This window comes from Ursus arctos, unplaced genomic scaffold, assembly GCF_023065955.2.
Source record: "Ursus arctos isolate Adak ecotype North America unplaced genomic scaffold, UrsArc2.0 scaffold_13, whole genome shotgun sequence".
In the NCBI taxonomy this organism is placed as follows: Eukaryota; Metazoa; Chordata; class Mammalia; order Carnivora; family Ursidae; genus Ursus; species Ursus arctos.
The window spans coordinates 49,640,569-49,652,568 of NW_026622797.1; the positions used below are offsets into that span (position 1 = coordinate 49,640,569).

General features: G+C 40.0%; 2 protein-coding genes across 3 annotated transcripts in view; one reads left to right on the top strand and one right to left on the bottom strand.

Moving 5' to 3' along the window:
* Window positions 1-1,742, bottom strand: part of FIG4 (FIG4 phosphoinositide 5-phosphatase) — a 122,848-nt gene extending 121,106 nt beyond the window's left edge. Inside the window, exon 1 of one of the 2 annotated variants that reach the window (XM_026511651.4) lies at window positions 1,422-1,742. In XM_026511651.4, the coding sequence (XP_026367436.1) occupies window positions 1,422-1,487 (66 nt within the window). In that variant the 5' untranslated portion in view covers window positions 1,488-1,742. The remainder of the gene's footprint in view (window positions 1-1,421) is intronic. The other variant, XM_044388823.3, reaches the window with a different exon arrangement.
* An 804-nt stretch (window positions 1,743-2,546) lies between these two features.
* The window catches only part of AK9 (adenylate kinase 9), a 118,731-nt gene continuing 109,277 nt past the window's right edge, over window positions 2,547-12,000 (top strand). The window contains exons 1-2 of the mRNA XM_057311149.1: window positions 2,547-2,619; window positions 10,668-10,795. Of these exons, the coding sequence (XP_057167132.1) occupies window positions 10,679-10,795 (117 nt within the window). The 5' untranslated portion in view covers window positions 2,547-2,619; window positions 10,668-10,678. The remainder of the gene's footprint in view (window positions 2,620-10,667; window positions 10,796-12,000) is intronic.

Genomic DNA, 12,000 nt, shown 5'->3' on the forward strand with positions numbered 1-12,000 from the left:
AAAATACTCTGGGTAGGTATAAGGAACTGAAAGCAATACAGTTTTACTGCAGAATAAGGCACAGAAAGGCACAGAGTTACTCCTAAGTAAGTATTTGTTGAATTGATATTCAATTAGATATAAGACCAGACTAGGTTTTGGACAAATCACATAAGGCTTTGAATGCCAAGTAAGAGATTCAGAATCTACCCCTTGAAATGGGGGCTACTGAAGGTTTCTGAGCAGAAGAGCCCTGTAATACAAGTTGTGCTTTCGGAAGAACACTAACATCTCAGCCAGTCCTAATGAAGGCTCAGCTTACTAAGGAGCTGAAGTTTCTGTGTTTTTAGTATTTATGTTTCCAACAGGGACATTTTCCAGCACACTGTACAGAAAGCAGAAGGTTTTGTTTCAGTGTCAAAACACTTCTGTATGACTCTCCTCAGAGAACAATTGAAGGTATCTATGAATATTAGATAATTTCATCTTCTGGTCTGGATCCAATCAAATGAAGTTGCCAACAAAATTAATTTAGGGTCAACAATGTCTCTACACTAATCGTGACCCGAGGCAGATGTGCAATTAGAACCATGTTATCACCACGAAACTGTTAAGTACCTACTTTATCTCATGGAAGACAACCCATGCCTTATAAAACACTCTCCAGCACAACAGGAAGATTTCTGGCATATGCAATCTTATTACCATGAAGTGCAATTTTAAACACAGATCCTAACATCACTGTTACCTCAACTCAGAAACACTAGACTTTATTTTCCATCCACACAAATGACAAAGTATGTACTTCTATAAATGCTATTCCATAAATCTTAGGGAACTAGAATCTAAACACAAAAACTGATGTTATTCTACTAGTAACTGTTTACATGGCCACTCGAAGTAATAAAACAAAAAGTGTTGTAAAAAAGTCAACCGAAAAGCAAAATAAGGTTATCCAAACAAATGTCTTTAAACAAAATTAATTTTCCTTTCAAATAAAGAGAACCAAATATTTCAGCAATAAAAGTGCACGTAATTAACATCAATCATAGTGACTGGTATGCCATGGAATAGGAAAACACACAAATTACCCATTCAAAGGTCAAAAATATTTTTTCATACCCTTGCCTGTACTGTAAGTAGAGAACTGCAAAACGCTAACAGACTTTCTGAAAGTTTTTTAAAAGAATCCAATAACTGGTTCAGAACTTCATGAATAGTTTCTGAGATAGCACAAGCACCTGTTTCCAGTGTGTTCTAACCGTGGCTTCTAAGTGGAAACATGTACAAGCAAAAGCAGCAGTGCCCTGGGTGCGATGACAAGGCGAAGCTCCCTCAGACACATGCCCAAGGCTGGGATTAGGGAGGGACCCAAGGGAGGGGAATGCTGCCACCGTCCTCCCGCGCGCGCCCCACTGTGCCCCGCCACGCCGGGAACTTACAGCTCTGGTCTCGTACAGAACCAGCTTTTGGACGGAGCTGATGATGGGGGCGGCGGCCGCGGGCATGGTCGGAGGAAGTTGGGGCTCCCACCGCACGGCACCAGGCCGCGGCCCAGGGTGCGGCAGCCTCCAGACTGCCCCAAGAGGCCCACAGAGAAGACAATTCAGACCCCCGACACCAGATCCAACCAGAAAAACACCACTTGGGCACTAAACATACAGAAGACTGGGTACAGCTCAGGTCTTTCCGGATCCCTGCTCCCCACCTCCAGGCAAGCCCCGCCCCGGGCACGTCGGGGGCGGGGCTGGAGGTTATACCGTAGAGAGGTCGTGTAGAGGGCTCCCAGAACCTGCGTGCTGCCTAGGGAGGAAGCGAAGGGAGCCATTTTTGGTGCGGGCAGGAGAAAAAGTGGGCGGAGAAAAAGTCGCGTGGTTCGTTTAGGCTCTCGCTTTATCTGATACCCCTCTTTGGAAAAGGGGGACGATTTGGGACTGGATTGCTTCTTTTGAAGCGGTTCTCCGAGCTGTAGATAGATCCATTCGAAGTTGGTCTTTTTTTCTCTGCCTACCTCTGCTCTTATTTTCCCGGGAACATATCTGATAGCCCTTCTCTGAGTGTCGGTTTCCTTCCCCTTGCATCTCTTTGTTGTCCATTTTAACCCTTATGAGAGTCAACAAAATCCATATTATTCTGAGGCTGTGTGGTTCAAGGAATTTTTTTAAATCACCTTTAAAAAAAAAATTAACTGAAGTTGGACGTTTTGGACTTCGCCACGTATTTGTGGCCGAGACTAGCATTTGTGAATTCCACAAATGGACTGCCAAGTGTAATGCCGTGTGGTGTGGCACTGGCTTTGGAGACGGGCAATTGTGGGTTAAAATAAGGCTTCTTCCATTTGATGTGTGTGAACATAAGTGGGTAGTGTACCTACCGTCTCTAATCGCCCCCTTCTTTATCTGTGAAAAGGAATGCGCTGTAAATACAAAGTTAAGTGCAAAAGTGAATAGGTAAAAAAATTTTTAAAAATGAATGAATTACAGCCCCGCCTCACGAGGCCGGGTCCCCCAAGAGGCCCTGCGCGAAGCCCCGCCAGGGGTTCCCTAGGCAACCGGTGCGCCAACTGAGAGGCGCGGGACGCGGTTGCTGCTGCCGGGCGGGTGGGGGCCTGTGGGCTCCTGACGACTCTGCTGTGGCGGGGTAAGTAGGGGTCGTAGTCCCCCGCCGTGACGCGTTTTGTATCAATTGAATGGAATCACCTCCTGCGGGGACTCCCGACCAGCTCCTTTTCTTACAAAACTGAACTTCGGGATCTCTCGGTAAAGTACTTTTAACACCATTTTCCCTTCCAACGACTAATGTCTTCATCCCACAAATATTTACTGAGCACCTACTAGCAGAGCATAAGGCGTCGCTTCAGCAGAAGGGCTGTTTCCCAGGAGAGGGGCCGCCTGTAAACCACAGAACCCACTGCTGGAGAGTTTCCCAACGGCTAAAAATGTGAAGGAACTTTAAAAAATTCTATTGAATTATAGTATAAACGTATAACATAGTGTGATAGTAGAGATGATGTTACATAACAAGGAGATGTTAGAGATCATAGTGTAAATTTAAAATTGAGAGATTACCAAATTTTTAAAAATAAATGTTTAATTATTTAGTATTTTAATTTTCTTTCATAGTTTGGTCCTACTTTTATAAAGAACTAGAAAGGTGGTCTTGTCAGTTCTAGCATTTTACATTGACCTGGGTCTTCCAACTGGGAAGAATATTTAGTTCTGTTTTGTTTCATAATGGAAACCAATTCTTCTGAATATAAATATTAAATATTTGCACTGTGTTTTTATTTAGGATAACAACTCTTACAAAATCTGTAGAATCCCGGTTTCCAATATTTAGTTTTCAATTATTATATTATACTGTAATATAGCTCTGTTGGTTTTCCCCCAGAAGCGGATTCTGAGACAAAAATTCAAGAGCAAGTGCTATATATGGGAAGTAATCTCAGGAAACAGTATCAGGGAGCAGAAGGAAGCTGATCAAGGGAATATTATGAAGCAAATTTGTCTGTGGGCTGAATACACTGGAGAATCCTGAGATGTATGTCTCAGAGTAATTCCCTCTTAAGGGCAAAAGAGCTGGGGCATTTATTCACCAACTCCTATCAGTTATTGTCTGAGGCCTGCTATGGCAGAACATTAGTTCCCTGGAACTTCCAGTCTGCCCTGTTCTCAGGCCGACTAGGCATGGCACTGGAAAGAGCCCTTAGGCAAAGAGTCACACATGCTAGCAGGCTGGCCATGCATGGAAGTCAGGCTGGCCATGCATGGAAACGGTACAAGTGGTTATGGGTACTAATAGCATCTGCTACATTCCAACCTTTGTAATACTCATATCTACCCTTCCCCCATATTAAGTTCACACCATCCCCTTACTGATTCTTCATGGTGGTGGCTGGTCCCAGTTTCTAAAAGAAAAGGACTTACTAAAAGATGATTAGTGGGACAAGATACAGAATCCACTATTGCAATTAATCCTAGGTCTGTAACTGATAATTCATTCCATCCATCCTCTACCACCCATTCTAGATTTCCCTTACTGTTGACCAGCACTTCTGCTGGTCTCAGTTGTTTTCCCAATAGGGTAACCAGCCTTCATCCTGAGGGGTGTAAGCCTCTTGTTACCATGTCTTTGTCAGGTTGTGCTTGCTATAATTACAAGAGGTGTCTTAGAGAAGCCCCTGAGTTCAAGACCTGCATTCTCCCTGCTCCAAGTATGTAGAGGAACCCTATCCTCAGCTGCCAGTACAGTAACTCCTTGTGGGCATGTGGAGCTACAGATGACCAGGCAGCAGTTTTAGGTTTAGTGAAACCTAACTAAGGGGATCCTCTGATAGAAGCATCTCTCTCCAATCAATCAAAACCAGTACTTCCACTCCAGCAGAGCCTGAAGTCATGAGGCAAGGTGATGCAAATTCCTTATGTCAATGACTGAGAGTGATGATAGGAGGGACCATTCCTAACCCTTGGTTCAAAGCATATTTCTCATCTTCAAGTAGTATCTCAATCTCATGCAATTCCAAACAGAGCTTTAATTGTACCTTTGAGAGGCCATTGCAACATTCTGTCAGACCAACAGCTTCTGAATGAGGTGGTATGTAGTAGAATCAGTGGAACCTTCTTATCATACCTCCTTTACTATAAAGAGGGTCCTTTGATCCAAGGCAATTTTATATGGATCTCATTGTGATAAATGAGACACACTCCAAACCTTCAGATAGTGGTGCTGGCCAAGGCATTGTGGGTAGGGAAGGCACACCCATACTAGGGACCCATGTCACCTGCAGCCCTTTCCAAGGTGAAGGGGTCCCATGTTATCAGTTTGTGACTAAATGGATGTACCATATGAAGGGCTTAGCCTCAGTCTCTGCTGAAGACAAGTGGGCTATTCAGTGGTAGAAGTGGCTAAATCAGCCTGATGAGATGAAGCCTTGCTGTTGAGCCTGTGCATGGCCTCCATTGCCTCCATCCCTACCATCATGCCTCCTCCATTCTTGAGCCTATTTTGGAAGCACTGAGGTGACCAAGGATAAACAATGGCTGGCAATTACTGGATAATCATCCTGCTTTGTGAGACACAAAAATCCACATATTTTGTGTCCACTTGCATTTATTTTCTACGCAACATAACAAAATTACCACAAATTTAGCAGCTTAAAACATACATATATTATCTCATAGTTTCCATGTTCAGGAGTCTTAGCATAGCTTAGCTGGGTCCTCCACTAGGGTCTCACAGGGCTGCAGTCAAGGGGTTAACTGAGCTGCATTTTCATCTGGAGGCTTGACCAGGGAAGAACTTGCTTCCAAGCTCGTTTAGATTGTTGGCAAAATTTATCTCTTTGTGGTTGTAGGAAAGAAGTCCCACCTTTCTTACTGGCTATTGTCCAGGGGTTGCTCTCAGTGACTGGAGGCCACCCACTCTTCCTTGCCATGCAGTCGTTTCACAACACAGCAGCTTAATTCAAAGCCAACCAGGAAGTCTCTCCAGTACGCTAAATGGGATCTTATATAATATAATGTAATCATGAGAATACTATTTCTAACACTTCCACTAGATTTAGAAGCAAGTCGCAGATTCCATCCGCAGGTAAGGGAAAGGAATAATCACACAAGGGTGTGACTTGTTAGGGGTCACCATAGAGTGTGTTTGTTACACCTCTTTCGTAGTTTCATTCACATGTCTCTTCCCCAGAACTCCTTTTCTCTTGTCTTTCAATCTTGCTCCTCTCAGGCCCTTGACCAAACCATTCAGTATTGTCCTCCAAACTGAGGACCTAAGAATACTGCTTAAATCTCTGCCCACAGGGGCACCTGGGTGGCTCAGTTGATTAAGCATCTGCCTTCAGCTCAGGTCATGATCTCAGGGTCCTGGGATGGAGCCCCACATCAGGCTCCCTTCTTAGCAGGAAGTCTGCTTCTCCCTCACCCTTTCCCTCCCTCCGTTTGTGCTCTCTCTCTCTGGAATGGTTTTCTGCTGCAGACAGCAATGATCTATATGAGAGGTTTCTGTTGCGGCTTTGCTAAGACTCCAAAAGTATTCTCATGTACTCTAAGCACCTCCCTATCGCATCATGGAATCTGGCCAGGTGTATGGCCCAAGAAGCAGGCCTCTGGTACCATACACTAAAACTGCTGCAGAGCTCTTTCTTGCTCTGAGCTTCACTCAAAACTGACAGCTTTCCAAGTCACCCATTAAATGGATCAGAACAGTGTCTTCAAGTGTATACATGCTGTTTCCCAAAACTAGAGACTTTTAAAATACCGCACCTCTTCTTTCAGAGGTAGAATGTGTAAGGTACAGTAACTTGTCCTTTACCTTGGAGAGCTATATCTCAGAATGACCCAGACCACTGGCCTTTTAAACCCTCACCAAAGTAACAGGCCTTTAAATCTTTGTAGAGTTATCTTCCACTTTGTGCTGCTCATGTGTCTTAAGAAGGCATCCAGAACACTTACCACTTCCTGGCTCACCCAATATTGTAGATCAACAAGACTCCTTTGTACTATATTTGCTACAAACACAGGAGAGTCCTGGGGTAAAACTGAATGTCCCTTGCTGACTGTTCTAAGTGAATGCAAACTGCTTCTAATCTTCTTTTCTGACAGGGATTTAAAAAAAAAACACATTTGCCAGATGAGTAACTACGTGTCAAGTACAAGAAGCTGTGTCCAGCTAGTAAAGATCTCATCTGCACAATAGTTACAAATGGGGCTATCACCTGGTTAAGTTTACAGTAGTGCGCCATCATTTGTCATGATCTATCTTGTTTTTTCAAAAAGCCACACTGGAGAATTAAGCAGGGCTATGAATCTTTTAAATAGTTTTGGGTAACACCTTTCCATTTCATTCATTCAGAATGATTTACTCTTATTTATCTGGCCCCAGGGCCAAGGAGCATGTAAGCAGTTTCATGAGCCTCCACTTGGCTTTTATACCACATTGGCTCTTACTCCACAAGCAGGGAACCACTGTGAAGGTTTTGCCAGCTGCAATCCCTGTTATGTACTCAGGGACCAGGAAAATAACCATGAGGTGATCCTGCAGACCCTGTACTATAGGACAGACTTGAGCCAAGAAGCCATTTATTACTGGTTCTCCATTTGCTTTCACTCCTACAGGGGGCAATGATGGCATTTTGAATCCGTTGGTGTTGGTGTCCGCTCAGACCCTGTGTCCTATTGACTTGGAAAGAGGGGGCTAGTCGCATTTCCTCAGTGTGTATTTCCCCAGTTAATGGTTGTAGGTTCTCTTGGACAAGGATTGGGGAATCCCTATTGTGAATACTTGTTAGTTGTTGTAGCGTCTATTCTCGAGGGCTCCTTGCCTCCGCTTCAATAAATGCGCTTTGGAGCTAAGAACTGGGCAAGGAATCGTGATTTTCCACTGTAGCTGCTGACGTTAGCCTTTCATTCACTTGCCCTTTGTCATTTTTAGAAATGTAAGTTCATCAGCATTTTTGCTGACTGCTCATCTGTTTCACCCCCTAGGAATTCCATGGCTTATCAGCCATCAGCACAGATCGCTGAGGGTCTCGCTTGTTGCCATTCTGGACTTGCTGCCCATTCTAGTAATTACACCTACTTTGCTTCTGATAGTTAAGTGCTGCCATCTGGCCTCTGCTCTCCCAGACCCTCTCATCCCTGCTGAAACATGGGACCTCGGTATCATAGCAGCCTTTCTCCTACCTTTAATCCTGGCCTACAAAGCATAGCCACCACTGAGCTTAATAATGATACTAGTGCCTCCTTCCTAGTTCATTCCTTATAGCCTTAATGAAGGGAGTATTCTCTGGCCGTCCCAAAGAGCGGAGTTGGCTGATGCATCCTCTGGCCTTATTTAACATGTCCTCGTTTAACAAATACATCTAACATGTCACCTCTGTGAGCCTTTGACACCCTACTCTATATTCTGCTATTCTAGAGGCATAGCTTAAATAAGGACAAGGGGCAACTTTCTGCACAAGTGCAATAAGCACAACAAACTTAACTCTTCCCCACTGAGATGTTGTAACCACAAACCGACTGCTAGATGGGTAGAGTGGTGTGGTCCCCGGGCAGTCCTTGGTTGGGGCTCTCTGTCAGGATATCTAAGGTCCATCCTCCTATCACTCACACCTAGTTTCCTGCCTACACAGATAATCATGGGGTTCAAAGTACTTAGACATCCACCTAAACGTTCCATCCCAGGCCTTAGGGCCCTGGTTTTAAGTGTACTTAATACTCTTTAATAAATGCATCATGTCTCTGAATGGTTTAGATGCATTTTCTCCTTTATAACTACATTTTATAGTAACATTACTTATTTTTTCGGTACTAAAAATAACTTGAAATTTTAGTTCTTTTGTCATGAAGTTTTCATGTCAATCTTTTTAATATACTAGTAATAATTCTTATTATGTCTTGTCTCATAATGACATCTTAAAGTAATATTGGTATATTAAGCCCATTTGAATATTCTTAAATTCCACAGAGAAATATAATCATATCCCATTTACCTGGAAGCATATAGCCCCCATAATCCATTTTCATTGTTTCATGAACAGTGTCCCAGACCACTGGACGTAGTTTTGTTCCATTTTTGAAGTCTGCTTATCAAAGTCATTTCATAAGATTTTGTAATTTTTCCATAAAGGGTTTATATATCTTTTATAATATTTAATCCTCGTTACTTTATTATTTTGCTGCAAAGATAAGTCTTTTTATCTTTAATTACATTTTCTAGCAATTCATGCTGTATAGAAATGCAACTGAATTTTGTATAATTTCGAATACAGCAAATTGGATTATCAGATTAATTCTCAAAACTTATCTGTGATATATTTGTTTCCTATGTAGACAATCATATCAACTGGGAATAATTACAGTTTTCTTTCTTTTGTCTTGTGATGGCCTGAAAAAACATTTTTAATATTTAATCATTAAATGTAATGTTTGTCTTTTGTTAATACCTTTTATCAGGTTAAAGAAATTCCCTTCTATTCCTAGTTGCTTAGAGATTTATCTTTTATTAATCATTAAAGGGTGTTGATTGTCTCATACTTTTTCTACATCTATTAAGACGATCATCCAGTTTTCCTCTTTTATTTTAATATGATAAATTAATTTCTCATATTAAGCCAGCCTCAAGTTCCTGGGGAAAGCCCAAGTTGGTCATGATGTTATTATCTTGTTATATATTGCTGGATTCAATTAACTAATATTAGGATTTTGTAAATCTTGTTCATGAACGAAATTGGCACATAATTTTGCTTTTTCACACTATTCTCTGATTTAGGTAAAGGTTATATAAGACCGATAAACTGATTTAAGAAGTCTCCACTTTATCTTTTCTCTGAAAGAATGTCTGTAGGATTGTAAGACTTGGAGTTCTTCAAAAAACCATCTGGTTTCTTTCATGGGCAGATTTTTAGTTAACTGACTCAGTTTTTTTATGGCTATAGAACCACTCAGGTTTTCTCTTTTTTTCTTGAGAAGCTGATTTTTCTAGGAATTTATCAATTTGTTTAAATTCTCAAATTTATTTGGGATAACTTTGTTTATGATATCCTCACCTTATCTATATTATATCTGTAACATTGTTACTCTATAGTCCTTCTTTTCTGTGTCTAATATTGTTTGATCAAGTAGAAAATAAATCAGTAGGCATTATGGAAGATTTAACCAATAAAATTCACAAACTTGATGTAAACCTTATTTAAAGAACACTACATCAAAAAAACATAAATCACAGGAATCAGGAATCTTTTCAAGGAATCAGGGAATTTTTTAAAAATCTACCATGTACTAGGCCATAAGGCAAACCTCAACAAATTTCAAAAAGTTAGTATAACATGGAGACCATTCTCTGATTAATGACAATTAGAAATACAAAACAACAAAATCTTAATTTTGAGATATTAGAAGCCACACTTCTAAAATTATTTAATTGTGCCTTCTATATTCTTGATCAGTCTTGACAAATTTTCTATCTATATGTTTTTTCAAAATACCACTATTTAGCTTTGGTGACCCTCTCTATATATGTTTGTTTTCTATTTTATTAATTTTTAAAATATATTTTTCTATTTTCCTGTTTTTCCCCCCAAAATCTTAAAAGTGGTGAGCTTATCTCATGTACCTTTGGGAGTTTCTTTGGTTCTAAGGTTTCTGAATACTACTCTAAGGTTTCTAAATACTACTTTAGCCACATCTTCTAAGTTTTGTTATATGTGTTCTTTTTTTTTTCAGTTTTATGTATTTTCTAATTTCCATTCGAATTTCTGTTAGAGCCATTAGTAGTCCCTACGCATGTACACAAACACTCATATATATGTATCTGTATAATATATATATGTATATATAAGGCATATTTAATTTGATCTTTAATCAAATATACACATCATAACATATGTTTATATATATATATATGTGTATTTTTTCCTTAATTTAGTCTTTCAGAAACACTTTATTTTAGCTGTCTTTTGTACAACGTATAGCTAGATTTTGCTTTTTGTCTCAAACTAAGAGCCTATTATTGTTTTAATAGATAAGTTTAACTTATTTGTGAATATCGACAAAATCCTTGTGTTTAGTGATGTGAAATAGCTTCAAGGCTAAGTAAATTCTGAGGATATTCTCATCCTCCCTCACCTGCCTGCCTCTTCCAACTAAATTAGTCACTAACAATTTTACTCTTTCTTATTGTAGTAGTTTATATTATGAATTCTCAAGAGAAGACAGAAGAGCATCCTTTTGCAGATATATTTAATGAAGATGAAGCTGAATATAACTTTTTGCTGTCTAAACCTGTTTGCTTTGTTATATTTGGGAAACCAGTAAGTTATCTTTTCTAACTTATTATTTATTATATTTTTTAATTTTTAAAATCATAATATTATGTTACAAGAATGAAAACCACATAATGTGCTAATTTTTTTCAAGTGTTAGACTTTCATTGTATGACTTAAAAACTGATATAATGTTGATAGTAACTTCATCACTTTATCTTGTCTTGTACAATATAATTGAAATGGAACCTACATTGTACTTATCTCTCTTTTTATATTTTTTCCACAGAGTTTTGAACTTTATTTATTTATTTATTTTTATAAAAAAATTTTTTATTATATTATGTTAGTCACCATACAGTACATCCCTGGTTTTTGATGTAAAGTTCAATGATTCATTAGTTGCGTATAACACCCAGTGCACCATGCAATACGTGCCCTCCTTACTACCCATCACCAGCCTATCCCATTCCCCCACCCCTCTCCCCTCTGAAGCCCTCAGTTTGTTTCTCAGAGTCCATAGTCTCTCATGCTTCATACACTAAGATACCACCTTACGCCAGTTAGAATGGCAAAAATTGACAAGGCAAGAAACAACAATTGTTGGAGAGGATGTGGAGAAAGGGGATCCCTCCTACATTGTTGGCGAGAATGCAAGTTGGTACAGCCACTCTGGAAAACAGTGTGGAGGTCCCTTAAAAAGTTAAAAATTGAGCTACCCTATGACCCAGCCATTGCACTACTGGGTATTTACCCCAAAGATACAGACGTAGTGAAGAGAAGGGCCATATGCACCCCAATGTTCATAGCAGTATTGTCCACAATAGCTAAATCGTGGGAGGAGCCGAGATGCCCTTCAACAGATGACTGGATTAAGAAGATGTGGTCCATATATACAATGGAATATTACTCAGCTATCAGAAAGAACGAGTTCTCAACATTTGCTACAACATGGACGGCACTGGAGGAGATAATGCTAAGTGAAATAAGTCAAGCAGAGAAAGACAATTATCATATGGTTTCTCTCATCTATGGAACATAAGAACTAGGAAGATCGGTAGGAGAAGAAAGGGATAAAGAAAGGGGGGTTATCTTTGTTTTTATAGAACTTATCAAAGCATTGCCCCATGACAACTGTTAGTAGTCTGTGATCCAAGGTTATTAAAAACATAATTTGCTTATAAAACTTTCTGTGAAATTTGTTATGAGACTCTCTGCGTATGTGAAGACAGGACACTATAGAGACAAACTGG